The sequence below is a fragment of the Malaclemys terrapin genome, chromosome 1, assembly GCF_027887155.1.
Source record: "Malaclemys terrapin pileata isolate rMalTer1 chromosome 1, rMalTer1.hap1, whole genome shotgun sequence".
Lineage (NCBI taxonomy): Eukaryota > Metazoa > Chordata > Testudines > Emydidae > Malaclemys > Malaclemys terrapin.
Window position 1 is genome coordinate 352,812,100 of NC_071505.1, and position 18,203 is coordinate 352,830,302.

Below are 18,203 nucleotides of genomic sequence, written 5' to 3' on the forward strand. Positions count from 1 at the left end.
TATAAGAATTTTTCAACATGGGCAAGACATCTTGTCTCCTAACTTCGTTTGAGAAGTTGGCTGAACTGTTATGCCTGAAACTTTCAAAAAAAAAAATTCAGCTGGAAGCTGAGACCCAGCTTGGGAAATTTCAGTCCACACTGTTAAAGTTAAGTATCAGAGGGGTAGCCATGTTAGTCTGGATCTGTAAAAAGTGACAAAGTGTCCTGTGGCACCTTATAGACTAACAGACATATTGGAGCATAAGCTTTTGTGGGTGAATACTCACTTCCATTTGTGAATCCCATTTAGCTACGCTCTTTGCTCCATGCCATCCGTCTGACGAAGTGAGTATTCACCCACGAAAGCTTATGCTCCAATACATCTGTTAGTCTATTACTTGCCACAGGACTCTTTGTCATTGTTAAAGTTAGGCAAACTTATCAGCAACTGAAAATGACGTCTCCTAATTGAAGGTGTCAGACAGCCTTAATTAAAAGTGGTGACACTATCACCACCTACAATGGCTAATCCATTTGTGAATCCCATTTAGCTACGCGCTTTGTTCCAGTAACGTCAGTAACTATTTTCATTTATCAGTGTTATATGTTCAGACTTTCAATGTAATTGCATGTTCCCTTGTTCATGTGTTGTGAGACCAAGTAAATATAAATGCCTGTTTGACTTCCTTTATTGACAAATTCCTATGGCTTATGGTCAGAAGAGAGCATTAGATCATCCATTCTGAGTTCCTGTATAACACAGGTGATTAAATCTCACCCAGTTACCCATGTGCTGAGACCAATGCCTTTTGTTTGACTCAAACCTGGTTTATACTAGGATTTTAGATCATAGAATCATAGAGCCACAGGGTTAAAAGGGAGCAGAAGGGTTATCCAGTCTAATGTCCTGCTGAGATGCAGAATCTATTGTATCTAAACCATCCCAGACAGATGACTATCCTGCCTCTATTGGAAAACCTCCATTGCGGGAGCTTCCATTACCTCCCAAGGCATCTGTTCCATTGTCCTACTGTTCTTACAGTTAGGAAGTTTTTTCCTGAGATATCATCTAAATCTGCTATACTACAGTTTGAACACATTGACTCGTGTCCCGTTGTCCCACCAGCTGTGGAAAGAAAGAATAACTTTTCTCCATCTTTTTTATAGCAGCCTACTCCAACTCATCACTTCCGTGTTTATGTATCTAAGGATCACATCATCCCTTTTGGCCACAGGCTCACATTGGGAGCTCACAATGAGTTGGTTTTCCACAGGGACCCCTAAATCCTTTTGCAGGTCCATAATACAGATCCTAGTCTATGGGTTGGGCCTGCCTTCCCTGTTCTCAGAGGATAACTTTGCATTTGAAGCATGAAAACATTTTGTTTGCATAGACCCAGCTCACCAAATGCTCCAGATCAATGGGTATGACTGCCCTGGCCTCCTCATTGTAACCACTCTGCCAATCTTTCAGTCATCCGCAAATTTTACCTACAGTGATTTTCTATTTGCTTCCAGATCATTGATGTGAATATCAAATAGGATTCGGTCTAGAATTGGGCCCTGCAGAACACCACCACAAAAACCTCCATTGACTGACTATGGCCCATTGACAGCGGCTTTCTGAGATCTCTCAGTTAGCCACTATTTAGACCATTTAACATGTGCTTTACAGATATTGTATAGTGTTCATTTTTATCTGCCTGTTTTCCTCACTAAATCAAATGCCTCAGAGAGATTGAACGTACACTCTCATTAAAGGATGAAATTGGGTTTCTTTGACAAGAATAGTTTTCCATAAACTGTTTTGTTGATTGGCATTAATTATATTCTTAAACTTTTGTTTGAACTACTCCCCTATCAATTTGTGGATGATACCAAGCTGGGAGGGGTTGCAAGTGCTTTGGAGGATAGGATTAAAAGTCAAAATGATCTGGACAAACTGGAGAAAGGGACTGAAATTAATAGGATGAAAATCAAGAAGGACTAATGCAAAGTACTCCACTTAGGAAGGAACAATCAGTTGCACACATACAAAATGGGAAATGACTGCCTAGGAAGGAGGACTGCAGAAAGGGATCTAGGGGTCATAGTGGACGATTAGCAAAATATGAGTCAAGAATGTAATGCTATTGCAAAAAAAGCAAACATCATTCTGGGATGTATTAGCAGGAGCATTGTAAGCAAGACAAGAGAAGTAATTTTTCCGTTTGACGCCATGCTGATTAGGCCTCAACTGGAGTATTGTGTCCAGTTTTGTGAGCCACAGTTCAGATAAGGTGTGGGGAAATAGGAGAAAGTCCAGAGAAGACATTAGGAAAAACTTCCTAACTCTCAGGGTGGTTAAGCACTAGAATAAATTGGCTCGGGAGGTTGTGGAGTCTCCATTATTGGATATTTTTACAAGACGGTTAGACCAACACCTGTCAGGGATGGATCGGTTAGCTTGTAACTCTGGTGTTCATAACTCTAAGGGTCTCCTGAAGATGCTATTTAACATCCTTCTTGACTGCTAATAGACTGGAAATTATTTCATCACCTCAGGAGATATGAGTTCATTATACTGCTTCTTTCCAAATGCAGAACAAAACTATTTTTTGAATCATTTCTACCTTTTCTGCAACATTAACAAGTTTCCTTTCTCCGCCTAGTAACTGACATAAACCTTTTTCAAGGATTTCATTTGTTCGTAAAATACTTAATAGTCTCCTTTTGGTGATCCGTAGCTTTGCCAAGCATAGATTTTTTCCTGATGTCATTAATGTCGCTTATCAAATTTCATAAATACTGATTTGCATTGCTTGCTATCTATTTTTCTTTTTTCTCATTTGTTATATATTGCTCTCCCACCCCCCAGTTGCTGCTTTTATTTTGCCACTGAACCTGGGTTTTTATCCAAAGTTGTCCACTTTCTTGACTCTGCAATTGTGATTTTTAGCTATCTAGTAAACTCTCCTTAAAGAAATCCCAAGTTTCATTCCCATTTTTCTCTCTACATTTTTCCTCTCAGTCAGATTTGCTGATAATTTGCCTCATCTTTGGGGATTAGAACTTTTTGAAGCGTTAAGTATTGATAGCTATTTCTGCTTGGGAACTGTTCTCGGTCCATTTGAATGAATGAATTCAATGAATCACTTAAATTCTGTTTTTGTCTCTTCTCAAAACTAAACAGTCTCAGACTTTTCATTCTGTCCACATATGCCAGCCTCCCCCATTCTCACAGTCTGTCTCAGAAACCCCCTTTCTATCAGCTATATCCTTTATAGAGACTGGGTGACCAAAACTGAATGCATGTCCAGAGCAGGTTATTCTCCATCCTATTCCTGAGGCATTTGAACATTGTTTTTGTTTTGACCACTACTGTGAATGAGATGGTGTTTCCGTGGAGCTGTTATCAATGACACACAAGTCTCTTCCCTGAGGTCTGTTCTAGTTGGGATGTTTCCCCTGTCACATGTCTTGGCAAAGCTTTGGTTTTTTTCCCACTCTCATATTTCCAATTCCTGGGTGAATGGGAACAGAGAGTCCTGTGGCACCTTTAAGACTAACAGATGTATTGGAGCATAAGCTTTCATGGGTGAATGCCCACTTCATGCATCCAACAAAGTGGGCATTCACCCACGAAAGCTTATGCTCTAATACATCTGTTAGTCTTAAAGGTGCTACAGGACTCTCTGTTGCTTTTTACAGATCCAGACTAACACGGCTACCCCTCTGATACTGGGTGAATGGGGAACTCCCTATAGCATGGACTCTCCAGCCTGGGGTTCATTGCATGTGGAACAATGAGGTGAAAATATCATTTTTCAGTATGTGAAGAGTGACCAATCTGCTTCACCTATGAGAACAGCCTCCAGGAGTGCATGTAGTGTCTCATATTAACATTGTCTCTCCACCCAGGCATTTGTATAGCGACCTTCACCCTAGACGCTGGGCATATAAAGGAAGTCGGGAAACATATGGTATATTCAGGAGATACTGTTCTGCCTCAGAGTTGGACACCTTCTCCCCTACTGCATGTCAAATTCTAACACAACCGACTTCACCAACCCTTCCACGTTCATCCTGCTGGGCATTCCTGGCCTGGAGATGGCCCATATCTGGATCTCAGTCCCCTTCTGCACCATATATGTATTAGCTGTCTTGGGGAACTTCACCATCCTGTTCATTGTGAAGATAGAGCTGAGCCTCCATGGGCCCATGTACTATTTCCTCTGTATGCTGGCCGTCACCGACCTGGTCCTGTCTACATCTATCCTACCCAAGACGCTGAGCATCTTCTGGTTTAATTCAAGAGAGATCGATTTCAGTGCCTGCCTCACCCAGATGTACTTTATCCATTGCTTCTCATCGATGGAGTCTGGGATCTTCGTGGCCATGGCTTTTGATCGCTATGTGGCCATCTGTGATCCCCTGAGACATTCCACCATCCTGACAAACCCTGTGGTGGCCAAGATCATCCTGGCCGTGGTGCTGCGTGGGAGCATGCTCTCGCTGCCCTCTCTCCTCCTGGTGAGGCAGTGGCAATATTGCAGAACCAATATTATCCCCCACTCTTACTGCGAGCACATAGCTGTGGTGAAACTGGCCTGCACTGACATCCGCATCAGTAGTTACTACAGCCTCTCTGTGGCATTCTTGGTGACTGGTCTGGATGGTTTTTTTATCACCGTATCCTATATCCAGATCCTCAGGGTAATCTTCAAGCTCCCCACAAAGGATGCCCGGCTTAAGACTTTTGGGACCTGCATCTCCCATCTTTGTGCGATCTTAACCTTTTACATCCCAAAATTCTTCTCCTCTCTCACACACCGTTTTGGCCACAATGTGCCCCTGCATTTCTTCATTCTCAGTGCCAACGTTTATCTTCTGGTGCCCCCATTCCTACATCCCCTCATCTATGGGTTGAGGACCAAAGAGATCCGTGACAGGCTGCTACAGCTCTTCACTCATAAAGGGGTGTAAATGTTTCTCCTGGTGCTCTGGCACTCAGAACGAACTCTGCGCAGAGCTGACTGGTGACTTGGTTCTGTGCCTTCTTCACTGAATTACATACTGGGAAGTCAAGGAGACATTAAACCCTTTCCTGACCTTACTGTGCTGTGTCAGTTTGACAATGTGGGGAATCAGTCTATGTACAACTCACTGGGTTTCCACCTTTCTAATTGCTGGTAAATGGACCCCCAAAACCCCTCGTTTTCTGCCAAGACTCCACCCCTGCTTTGCCTCTTCCCCATTAGGCATCACCCCTGTCATTTGATCATCTTTTCCCCTCCCCTTGTCACTCACTTGAACATTTCCACCTCCCTCCCCCACTCTCTAACAATCCCAAAGGATCGGAAACATCATCTCCCAGGTCAATGAATGTTTCATATATTACCCAAATACATGCTTACAGCCAATTCTTATTAAGTAAACTAAGATTTATTAAAAAATAAAACAGAGAGAGTATTGGTTAAAAGATCATTATACATACAGACATGAATAGAATTCTTATGCCAGTTTCATAGCAGAGATGGTGGGCTATGTAGTTACATAGAGTTCTTTCAGAATTAATCTATATAGTCAAAATATTCAATATCAGTGTACTTAAGAGTGTAATTGGAGACCACAGTCTTGTGACTCAAGCTTCCCCTGATAAAGCTTAAGCAGATCTGAAGTAAAAGGGATCAGGTCCAAAGCGTTCTTTACACAGTTCCTAGGCAGCACAGCAGTCCTTGGGTGAACAATAGGCTTTTGAAGTAACCTTCTATTTCCTAAACATCACTGGTAATTAACTATCTGGATTAACATAAGGTAATTAGCCATTCAGCAAAGACAGTTTACCACAAACTTTAAAGAGACATATAGACAATGATAATATTACATCCAAGTTTCATTTATTAATATTTCCTTTTGAGCTCTGAATTAACAGCATACAGCACTAGATAGGAGCTGTTTGTTTACACTGTTAACCTCTAACAAGCCAGAGGTAAACCCAGACTACTACAGTCACTATCTTATTCCAGTTCTTTAACAATACAACTCTACAGTTCAAACTCTAGCCTATCTAACGTGGAATGGTGCTAATTACCATTTACATACTTTTCTAACATGTTTCTATAAATTGAAATTAGGTAATTTACCCTCAAATTTGCTCAACCCTTTCTGGCCATGTGTCATAAACCCCCTTTTGCAAAGCCTGGGTCTTTTGCTTTAACAATCATGTGCTCCAAAAAAGAGAAACTGGAAACAGAAGTGTGGCCAAGGCAGAGCTCTGGGAGGGTGAGCTGAAGGAATTGGAGAGTCTGGGGAAGCCAGGACAAAACTAGTCTCAGGGCCTTGGTGCGCAGGTCTCAGTTCCCAGAGGGAGGCACTAGAACAGCAGCTGCACCCCAAGAATGGGCCTAGAAACTTGGAGTCCAGAGCAGGGCCTGAAAGTTGCTGTGACTCAAAAGCACATCTGTTGGGGGGGGGAGGGAGGGACTCAATCACAGCCACCTGGTGGGTATCCAGCCGTGGGAGCTTGAGCAGGGCTGTGACAGCCAACCTGGAGCTGCTACATGGTTGCTTGGCACCTCTGAGTGGAAGAGGAGTGGGGCTGGGTGGGGAGATGTCCACAAGATGTTCTCTACACCTAAATGTGGCTCCTCTGCCTTCAGCTCCACTACCCTGAGTGCTCTGGGTCAAGGACTGATCCATACAGGCTCCCTTGAAAGGAATATTTCCTGAAGCAGGCAATGCCAGCTTGGGGTCAGGCAGAGCATTCATCTTCTCCCTTTGAAAGGGCTCTCCAGAATGGCAGAAGCAGGAAGTTGCTGTTCTAGTGGGTTATGTCCCATCTCTCTCTCTCTTTCCCCATGCATTAGGATCTGCAACGGGGCATGCATGCCACACAATGGGACACAGGGGTTAATTCCTCTCCTTGGGCTGAGGAGGCGATGTCCCCTGGATGCTGCTGAGCATGGTCTGACTGGAGGCCAGGTCTGGAGGCCAGGTATATAAGTTAGCAGCCAGTTCTTTGGGGATGACCCCAGAGAAGATCACACCATATAAAGGATCTGTTAAAGAAATGGGTTGATGGCAGGGGTGTAACTACCTTTGAAGGAATGACTGATTTGGTGACTCAGGAACAATTCATGAATATGACCAACGATCATATTAAACAGTGGTTATGGGATAAGAACATGGACTCAGTTGAATGTCTTGCTTCTTACACTGATAAATACAGAAGTCCCAGGCCGTCAGCGAGGCAGGGAAAATCTACACAAAATGGGTGGAGGAAGCAGAGAGGAACAACCCAAGTCACAGTATGAGTGAAGATCAGAAGGGGAACCCTCAAACCACACCCTACCACCGGGGGCAGCCCAAGGCCCCACCTACATCCCAAGATAAAACCCAAACCCCTTATCATCCCACCACACCAATCTCCAGCAACACACCTTCCCCCGGTGGTACCTTAGCAGGGCGACATTTTAAATGTAATGAACTGGGACATATAAAGGCCTACTGTCCCAAGAACCCAAACCGATTACAGTTCATTACACCACAATCATACCCAAGATCCCGAAGGCCCAGATGCCTCTCAAATACTCTCGGAGCGAAGGGAAACCTTGAGAGTGTGCAGAAAGAAGGTTATCGAGTGGAGGGACACTGGAGCACAAGTGTCAACTATTCACCAATCCCTAGTGGACCCCAAATTCATCAATCCAGAGGCTCCAGTGACAATTCAGTCCTTCATGTTACACTCTGTAACCTTGCCTACAGCCAAGTTGCCTGTCCAGTACAAGGGCTGGTGAGGAATGTGGACTTTTGCAGTCTATGACAATTATCCCATCCTCATGCTACTGTGGGGAAGACTTGGCCAACCATGTGAAGCTAGCCAAGAGGGTGGGAATGGTCACCCGCAGCCAGGCTAAGCAAGCTTCCGCTCCCATCCCAGTTCCTGAGCCGTCCACCAGGGCCCCGTCTGTGTTACCAGAGACCCAGACAGGTGGTGGAAACGTATCTTCTACCCAACAAGTGTTCCAGCCGTAGTGGATCCAACACCAGAACCATTGCCAGTACTGAGTACAGAGCTTGCAACCCCGTCTACAACTATAAAGCCAGAGAGCACCAGCAAGCATGAACTGGAAGAAGCAGCAGATAACCCTACCCAAGAGGCTCAGCCAGAGCCTGAAATACAACACAGTGCACCAGCGGAAAGTGGTTCACAGTCAATGGAAACAACAACCCCAGCATCTGCATTGCTTCCAGAGGAACCAAGACCAAGTCCACAGTCCAAGAAGGAACTGATGTCTCCAGCATCAAGGGAACAGTTCCATGCCGAGCAGGAAGCAGATGACAGCCTTCAGAAAGCTTGGGTGGCGGCACGGAGTACCCCTCCGCCTCTCAGCTCTTCTTACCGATCCCGGTTTGTTGTAGAAAAAAGACTTTTATACAATGAGACTCTTTCTGGCGGACACCAGGAAGGCTGGCATCCTCAAAGACAGTTGGTAGTTCCAGCTAAGTACCGGGTAAAGCTCTTGAGCTTAGCCCATGATCATCCCAGTGGCCATTCTGGGGTGAAAAGAACCAAAGACCGGTTGGGGAAGTCCTTCCACTGGGAGGGAATGGGCAAGGACGTTGCTAATTATGTTCGGTCTTGTGAGGTGTGCCAAAGAGTGGGAAAACCCCAAGACCAGGTCAAAGCCCCTCTCCAGCCACTCCCCATAATTGATGTCCCATTTCAGTGATTAGCTGTGGATATTCTGGGTACTTTCCAAAAGAAAACACCCAGAGGAAAGCAGTACATTCTGACTTTCATGGATTTTGCTACCCGATGGCCAGAAGCAGTAGCTCCAAACAATACCAGGGATAAAAGTGTGTGCCAGGCATTAACAAACATTTTTGCTAGGGTAGGTTGGCCCTCCGACATCCTTACAAATTCGGGAACTAATTTCCTGGCAGGGACCATAAAAAAACCTGTGAGAAGCTCATGGGGTAAATCATTTGGTTGCCATCCCTTACCACCATCAAACCAATGGCGTGGTGGAAAAGTGTAATGGAACTTTGGGGGCCAAGATATGTAAATTCGTAAATGAACACTCCAATGATTGGGACCTAATTTTGCAGCAGTTGCTTTTTGCCTACAGGGCTGTACTATATCCCAGTTTAGGGTTTTCACCATTTGAACTTGTGTATGGCCGCGAGGTTAAGTTGCCATTACAGTTGGCAGCAATTGGAGGGGTTTACGCCTTCTCCAAGAACTAACATTCTAGACTTTGTAAGCAACCTACAAAGCTCCCTCCGACATGCTTTAGCCCTTGCTAAAGAAAACCTAAAGGATGCTCAGGAAGAGCAAAAGGCCTGGTATGATAAACATTCCAGAAAACGGTCCTTGAAAGTAGGAGACCAAGTCATGGTCTTAAAGGCACTCCAGGCCCACAAAATGGAAGCGTCATGGGAAGGACCATTCACGGTCCAGGAGCACCTAGGAGCTGTTAATTATCTCATAGCATCCCCCACCTCCAACATAAAGCCTAAGGTATACCATGTTAATTGTCTTAAGCCCTTTTATTCCAGAGAATTAAAGGTTTTCCAGTTTACAGCCCAAGAAACAGATGATGCGGAGTGGCCTGAAGGTGTCTACTACGAAGGAAAAAGTGCCAGTGGTGTGGAAGAGGTGAACCTCTACGTGACTCTTGGACATCTGCAGCGGCAGCAGATCAAGGAGCTGTGCACTAGATTTGCACCAATGGTCTCAGCCACCCCAGGACGGACCAAACGGGCATACCACTCCATTGACACAGGTAATGCTCACCCAATTAGAACCCCACCCTACCGGAAGTCACCTCATGCCAAAACTGCTATACAAAGGGAGATCCAGGACATGCTACAGATGGGTATAATCTGCCCCTCTAAAAGTGCATGGGCATCTCCAGTGGTTCTAGTTCCTAAACCAGATGGGGAAATTAGCTTTTGCGTGGACTACCATAAGCTAAATGCTGTAACTCATCCCGACAACTATCCAATGCCATGCACAGACGAGCTATTGGAGAAATTGGGACATGCCCAATTCATCTCTACTTTAGACTTAACCCAGGGGTACTGGCAAGTACCACTAGATGAACCCGCTAAGGAAAGGTCAGCCTTTGTCACCCAGGCAGGGGTGTATGAATTTAATGTGCTCCCGTTCGGGCTACGAAATGTACCCGCCACCTTCCAAAGACTTGTAGATGGTCTCCTAGTGGGATTGGGAGAATCTGCAGTTGCCTACCTCGATAATGTGACCATTTTTTTTGATTCATGGGCAGAACATCTGGAGCACCTGGAAAAAGTCTTTGAGTGCATCAGGCAGGCAGGACTATCTGTTAAGGGTAAAAAGTGTTAAATAGTCCAAAACAGAGTGACTTACCTGGGGCACCAGGTGGGTCAAAGGACAATAAATCCCCTACAGGCCAAGGAGGATGCTATCCAAAAGTGGCCTGTCCCAAAGTCAATGAAACAGGTCCAATCCTTCTTAGGCTTGGCCGGATATTATAGGTGATTTGTACCACACTACAGCCAAATTGCCACTCCACTGACAAATCTAACCAAAAAAACCCAGCCAAATGCAGTTCAGTGGACTTATGAGTGTCAGAATGCCTTTAACCAGCTTAAGGCGACCCTCATGTCTGACCCTGTGCTAGGGGCCCAAGACTTTAACAAACCATTCCTAGTAACCACAGATGCATCCAAGCGTCGTGTAGGAGCAGTTCTAATGCAGGAAGGACCGGATCAAAATTTCCATCCTGTCATGTTTTTCAGCAAGAAACTGTCTGAGAGGGAAAGCCACTGGTCAATCAGCAAAAGAGAATACTATGCCATTGTGTACGCCCTGGAAAAGCTACGCCCATACGTTTGGGGATGGTGTTTCCAACTACAAACTGACCATGCTGCACATCCTTGAAATGTGAAAAATCTTGTAGTTTTTACCTAAGTGTAAGCAGAGTCGGGATGAACTCTACCCTGACATCTGGTGGTGAATTATGGCGAGTGTGGAAAAGAACTCCAGGGGCTGATCCTGTTTGCATAGGCACACCCACTGGCCTGGCATGAGACAACAGCAACTGATAGTGGTTACTTTGGCAGGTGTGGGATCCCCAGTTTTCTCTGTTATTGGGGCTGGAAGAATAAAGTTTTGTTATCCTGATTCTGTGAATCAAGGCCAGTGGAACTGTTGTATGACAGAAGGACTGAGTGAGTCCTTCACCATTACCTAAGTAGCACTTGCTTGACAAGGGGCATGGGTTACAAAACCCAGTGAATTGAGAGGATGGGGATAGGTATTTGAATCTGATGGCCTGGGCCTGCTCTGAGGGTTTGAAACACCAATTGCACTACCTTCTCTCTCTCCACTGTTGAATGTCAGAGCTAACTTTGATTCCATTAGGAGTCTAGTTACAGGCTGCTGAGCTGAATTCACTTTGGGCCAATGGTGCACTAGCACTGGGGCTCCCCTACTATGAGCTGAAATTGCTAAGAGATGAAATCACAAAAGAGCTAAAGTTATTAAGAGCTGAGATCACTGAGTGCTGTGTTAACTAGTGGGGGAGCCTGAAGCTATATTGCTAAGCAGCTGGCAGAGCAATTTGTGGGGATGACTGGAGGAGCAGCGAGCGTTGCGGAGCCTTGTGGGGCCGGTTGGAGCGGCCCAAGGAATGGCGAGTGGCGCTGTTTGTGGGGATGGCTGGAGCGGCTCACAGGTCGGTGAGCAGAGTGGAGCGGAGCAGCTTGTAGAGCGGAACAGTTCGTGGGATGGCAGGAAGTGGACTGGCTCGTGGTGAAGGCTGCGGCGGAACCCCATGGAGAGACGGCCAGCCAGCCTTGGATCATGTAAGATGCCCCATAACACCCTGCGTGCTCCCCTTTTACTCTGGGGCTGCACTGACCAGGGACAGAGAGTTTGGGGGTTGTTGGACTTTTGGGACTTTGGGTGGTTGCTGGACCCAAGAGACTTTGGGGGTGTTAGACTTTGGGGAGTCTGGGTGATTTTTGGGTTGCTGGATTCAAGAGTCAAAGGGAAAGGACACAGCCCAATTTGCTGGGGTGGGTTTTTGCTCATGGTTTGTGTTATGAATCCGGTTTGTGGTGTTTTTCCAATTTAATGCTGATGTCGTTTACCTCATGTTATTAAACATTTTCTGCTACACTCAGACTCCGTGCTTGCGAGAGGGGAAGTATTGCCTCTTAGAGGCACCCAGGAGGTGGTATGTAATTGTCCCAGGTCACTGGGTGGGGGGCTCGAGCCGGTTTTGCATTGCGTTATTGAAATGGAACCACTAGATACAGAACCCAGCCCTTCTTGCTGCCAACTTAGATGGGCAGAAGGGTTACATAAGTAGTAGTATATGTAAAGGTGCATGTGTTTTATTAATCTGTTTAGTCTAAAGTTTAGAAAGAAATCACAGCCAGTGCGGTCCAACACTGTCTGAGATTTGGGGGGAGTGTCATGAACAGATAGTCAAGGGTTAATGCCTCTTTTACCTGTAAAGGGTTAAGAAGTTCACCTAGCCTAGCTGACACCTGACCAGAGGAACCAATGGGAGGACAAGATGGTTCAAAGGGAAGGAGGGAAGTTCCCTTTGTCTGGGTCAGTTTCACTTTTGACCGGAGGGAAAAGCTCCAGAATTCAGCCCCTTATCAAGTAGTGAGTATTAGTGAAAGAAATAAATAGGTTAATGTTTATTTCTTTATAACCTGTCTTGTGCAATTAGAGGAATAATCAAATTGGGTATTTGGGTAATTTTTGTGTAACTAAGTTTTTGCCCAGGGGAACATCCTCTGTGTTTGGAATCTGTTGTCTGTGAGAGTAGCTGGTATGCTAATCTCTCCCAGAGGGTTTTCTTTTACCTTTCTTTTCTTTAATTAAAAGCCTTTTTTTATACCTGATTGATTTTTCCTTGTTTTAGATCCAAGTGGGTTGGATCTGTGTTTACCAGGAAATTGGTGAAGTCTCTCAAGGCTACCCACGGAAGTGAATTAGTGTTTGGGAGTGGTGGCAGCCAGACCAGATCTAAGCTGTTAATTGAGCTTAGGGGTTCACATGCAGGTCCCCCACATCTGTACCCTAAAGTTCAGAGTGGGGAAGGAACCTTGACAGGGGTACATCCTGCTCTTTTAAAATGCATGTGTGACCAAGTGGGGGATTTTTTTTATGTTTGTTGTTGTTTTCCAATGGTTTGCATGCAGAGGGAGTGGGACTCAGTGTCCCTGGGTGTAACCGGTTTAACAACGTGAGGGGAGAGGGAGTTTGTTGTTACAGAGGATCGGAGAGTGAACTTGGGACCCCAGTCGATGGCCTGGAGAAGGGACACCCCAGCAACTGGTGACCTGATGGAGACCCAGTTCAGGAGTCACGGCCGGTTCTGAACAGTGGGAGGACAATGGGCTGCGGAGAGAGGACTCCGGTGACCTAACCAGCCGGTTCCAGCCAGAGGGGACCAGAGGACAGAGGAGAGGACAGGAGGCTGAGGCGACCCTGTTTACCTGGAGAGAAGACAATGGACAGAGGCAGGACTTGGGGCTGGGGGTATCAGATGCCCAGCTGGGAAGCAGGGGGACTCGGGGCTGGAGAGGGGGAGCAGGCAGAGCCCACCTGGATGCAGGGAGACTTGGATGTGCTGTGCTGAGCGAGGGTCAAGGAGTTTCCTGTGCTGGTTCAATGCTCACTAAACCCTCCTGATTTACACTGGCTGAGAGTCGCTCTGGTCTAGAGAACAGGGTTGCATCGTCCCCTTCGGGGGGTGGAGGCCTGGGGGGTCCAGAGCGAGGGGACTCCCCGAGGGGGCTCAGGGTGAGAAATAAGGGTGCTAAGGCTCAGAGAGGTGCAGCTATAGGAGGTGGAAGGGCCTGACCCCGAGAGAGAGTGGACCTCTGAGAAGGGCTGTCTTACTGAAAGGGGCACGCCCCATGGATCGCACGGGGCCAAGAGTGGGCACGATCTGTGAGTCCGTGACAGCATGTATCAGCAACTTCAATACAATTCTTATCAGGAAGGACGCGGGGTCAAGCTGCCCTTTCTGTGGCACCCAACCCACCAACCCCCCTTCTCCTGCCTTGGTCAAGCTGAGATTGCTGAATGGCCAATTTACAGCTTGCTGACTAGGCCGCCTTTAACAATAAGCCATAGTGGTTTCCAGCACTTTACTGGTTTGCCAAAGTCTCCCCGTACATCCTGGTTCAATTTCAACCACAGAAATTACTTCATATCTCCTGAAGGATTCCCTTGTAAATTCCCCTGGTTGTGCAGTTCTTTTCAACTTCATCTCCTTACCCCTTGCTGTGCAGTGCCGAACAGACAGGCAGAGAGAGGGCTGTGTGGAGAGAGGGATGGATGGAATAGATAAGTGGAAGCAGCTTGCCTGTTTCACCCTACAGCTGGCAGCATTTATGCAGTGGGTGAAACAATCCCCATAAACACGCAGCAGCCCGCAACGTGCTCTATAACCTGTCCTATGGGAGGCTGCTATAGGACCGTTAGTTATGAATAATGCACACCAGTGAGTGGATAGCTATGGCTCACATACAGACAGTGTTGAGATCTATGGAGGGCAGAATCTGGACATATTATGGCAATCCTCATGGGACACAGAGATCTGACAACTGCTGGAATATTGGTGCTGTTGAAATACAAACATTTCCACTATGCAACTGCTACCAGTAACAACCACAAGCCATTTGCTTTAGAAAAGTGCATAGCCAGCTTCTTTCCCCGGTCTGTTTGCACCAGGCCTATCAAGAGAAATTTAGGGAACATAGATTCATAGATTCTAGGACTGGAAGGGACCTTGAGAGGTCATCGAGTCCAGTCCCCTGCCCGCATGGCAGGACCAAATACTGTCTAGACCATCCCTGATAGACATTTATCTAACCTACTCTTAAATATCTCCAGAGATGGAGATTCCACAACCTCCTTAGGCAATTTATTCCAGTGTTTAACCACCCTGACAGTTAGGAACTTTTTCCTAATGTCCAACCTAGACCTCCCTTCCTGCAGTTTAAACCCATTGTTTCTGGTTCTATCCTTAGAGGCTAAGGTGAACAAGTTCTCTCCCTCCTCCTTATGACACCCTTTTAAATACCTGAAAACTGCTATCATGTCCCCTCTCAGTCTTCTCTTTTCCAAACTAAACAAACCCAATTCTTTCAGCCTTTCTTCATAGGTCATGTTCTCAAGACCTTTAATCATTCTTGTTGCTCTTCTCTGGACCCTTTCCAATTTCTCCACATCTTTTTTAAAATGCGGTGCCCAGAACTGGACACAATACTCCAGCTGAGGCCTAACCAGAGCAGAGTAGAGCGGAAGAATGACTTCTCGTGTCTTGCTCACAACACACCTGTTAATACATCCCAGAATCATGTTTGCTTTTTTTGCAATAGCATCACACTGTTGACTCATATTTAGCTTGTGGTCCACTATAACCCCTAGATCCCTTTCTGCCGTACTCCTTCCTAGACAGTCTCTTCCCATTCTGTATGTGTGAAACTGATTTTTCCTTCATAAGTGGACCACTTTGCATTTGTCTTTGTTAAACTTCATCCTGTTTAACTCAGACCATTTCTCCAATTTGTCCAGATCATTTTGAATTATGACCCTGTCCTCCAAAGCAGTTGCAATCCCTCCCAGTTTGGTATCATCCGCAAACTTAATAAGCGTATTGTCTATGCCAATATCTAAGTCGTTGATGAAGATATTGAACAGAGCTGGTCCCAAAACAGACCCCTGCGGTACCCCACTCGTTATGCCTTTCCAGCAGGATTGGGAACCATTAATAACAACTCTCTGAGTACGGTTATCCAGCCAGTTATGCACCCACCTTATAATAGCCCCATCTAAATTGTATTTGCCTAGTTTATCAATAAGAATATCATGTGAGACTGTATCAAATGCCTTACTAAAGTCTAGGTATACCACATCCACAGCTTCACCCTTATCCACAAGGCTCGTTATCCTATCAAAGAAAGCTATCAGATTGGTTTGACATGATTTGTTCTTCACAAATCCATGCTGGCTGTTCCCTATCACCTTACCACCTTCCAAGTGTTTGCAGATGATTTCCTTAATTACTTGCTCCATTATCTTCCCTGGCACAGAAGTTAAACTAACTGGTCTGTAGTGTCCTGGGTTGTTTTTATTTCCCTTTTTATAGATGGGCACTATATTTGCCCTTTTCCAGTCTTCTGGAATCTCTCCCGTCTCCCATGACTTTCCAAAGATAATAGCTAGAGGCTCAGATACCTCCTCTATTAGCTCCTTGAGTATTCTAGGATGCATTTCATCAGGCCCTGGTGACTTGCAGGCATCTAACTTTTCTAAGTGATTTTTAACTTGTTCTTTTTTTATTTTATCTGCTAAACCTACCCCTTCCCATTAGCATTCACTATGTTAGGCATTCCTTCAGACTTCTCGGTGAAGACCGAAACAAAGAAGTCATTAAGCATCTCTGCCATTTCCAAGTTTCCTGTTACTGTTTCTCCCTCTTCACTAAGCAGTGGGCCTACCCTGTCTTTGGTCTTCCTCTTGCTTCTAATGTATTGATAAAAAGTCTTCTTGTTTCCCTTTATTCCTGTAGCTAGTTTAAGCTCATTTGGTGCCTTTGCCTTTCTAATCTTGCCCCTGCATTCCTGTGTTGTTTGCCTATATTCATCCTTTGTAATCTGTCCTAGTTACCATTTTTTATAGGACTCCTTTTTATTTTTTAGATCATGCAAGATCTCGTGGTTAAGCCAAGGTGGTCTTTTGCCACATTTTCTATCTTTCCTAACCAGCGGAATAGCTTGCTTTTGAGCCCTTAATAGTGTCCCTTTGAAAAACTGCCAACTCACCTCAGTTGTTTTTCCCTCAGTCTTGATTCCCATGGGACCTTACCTATCAGCTCTCTGAGCTTACAAAAATCTGCCTTCCTGAAATCCATTGTCTCTATTTTGCTGTTCTCCCTTCCACCCTTCCTTAGAATTGCAAACTCTATGATTTCATGATCACTTTCACCCAGGCTGCCTTCTACTTTCAAATTCTCAACGAGTTCCTCCCTATTTGTTAAAATCAAGTCTAGAACAGCTTCCCCCCAGTAGCTTTTTCAACCTTCTGAAATCAAAAGTTGTCTGCAATGCAGTCCAAGAATTTGTTGGATAGTCTGTGCCCCGCTGTGTTATTTTCCCAACATATATCCGGATAGTTGAAGTCCCCCATCACCACCAAATCTTGGGCTTTGGATGATTTTGTTAGTTGCTTAAAAAAAGCCTCATCCACCTCTTCCACCTGGTTAGGTGGCCTGTAGTAGACTCCTAGCATGACATCTCCCTTGTTTTTTACCCCTTTTAGCCTAACCCAGAGACTTTCAACACTTCCGTCTCCTGTGTCCATCTCTACCTCAATCCAAGTGTGTACATTTGTAATATATAAGGCAACACCTCCTCCCTTTTCCCCCTGTCTATCCTTCCTGAGCAAGCTGTACCCACCCACACCAACATTCCAATCATGTGTATTATCCCACCAAGTTTCAGTGATGCCAACAATGTCATAGTTGTATTTATTTATTAGCACTTCCAGTTCTTCCTGTTTATTCCCCATACTTCTCACATTTGTATATAGGCATCTAAGATACTGGTTTGATCTTGCCTCCCAGTTTTGTCCTGACCCCCCTTTCTCTCTGCCAATATAGCCCACACTCCCTCTCGTTTCCGACCCATCTCCCCGGTCTCCATGTTCCCCACTTACCTGTGGGCTTTGCTCACCTGTCCCCGTCGAACCTAGTTTAAAGCCCTCCTCACTAGGTTAGCCAGTGTGTGTCCAAATAGGGTCTTTCCCCTCCTCGAAAGGTGAACGCCATCTCTGCCTAGCAGTCCTTCCTCGAATAGCATCCCATGGTCTAGGAAGCCAAAGCCCTCTTGGCGACACCATGTTTGCAGCCAGGCATTCACCTCCATGATGCATCTGTCTCTGCCCGGGCCCCTACCTTTGACAGGAAGAATTGAAGAGAATACCACTTGCGCTCCAAACTCTTTCACCCGTACTCCCAGAGCCCTGTAGTCACACTTGATCCGCTCAGTGTCACACCGCGCAGTATCATTTGTGCCCACATGGATGAGTAGCATGGGGTAGTAGTCAGAGGGCTGGATAATCCTCGACAATGCCTCCGTAATGTCTCGGATACGGGCCCCCGGCAGGCAGCATACCTCCCGAGATGAAATGTCAGGGCGACAGATGGGTGCCTCCGTCCC

The 18,203-nt window shown here is 45.7% G+C and overlaps 1 protein-coding gene across 1 annotated transcript; it reads left to right on the top strand.

Moving 5' to 3' along the window:
• Positions 1 to 3,998: 3,998 nt before the first annotated feature.
• LOC128833586 (olfactory receptor 52M1-like) lies at positions 3,999 to 4,946 on the top strand. The gene has a single exon (XM_054021558.1). The coding sequence runs from the start codon at positions 3,999 to 4,001 to the stop codon at positions 4,944 to 4,946; it is 948 nt and encodes a 315-aa protein (XP_053877533.1).
• Positions 4,947 to 18,203: the final 13,257 nt, after the last annotated feature.

Excerpts from the sequence above, each read along its gene's own strand:
- LOC128833586 (XM_054021558.1), top strand. The coding sequence starts at position 3,999 with ATGTCAAATTCTAACACAACCGACTTCACCAACCCTTCCACGTTCATC.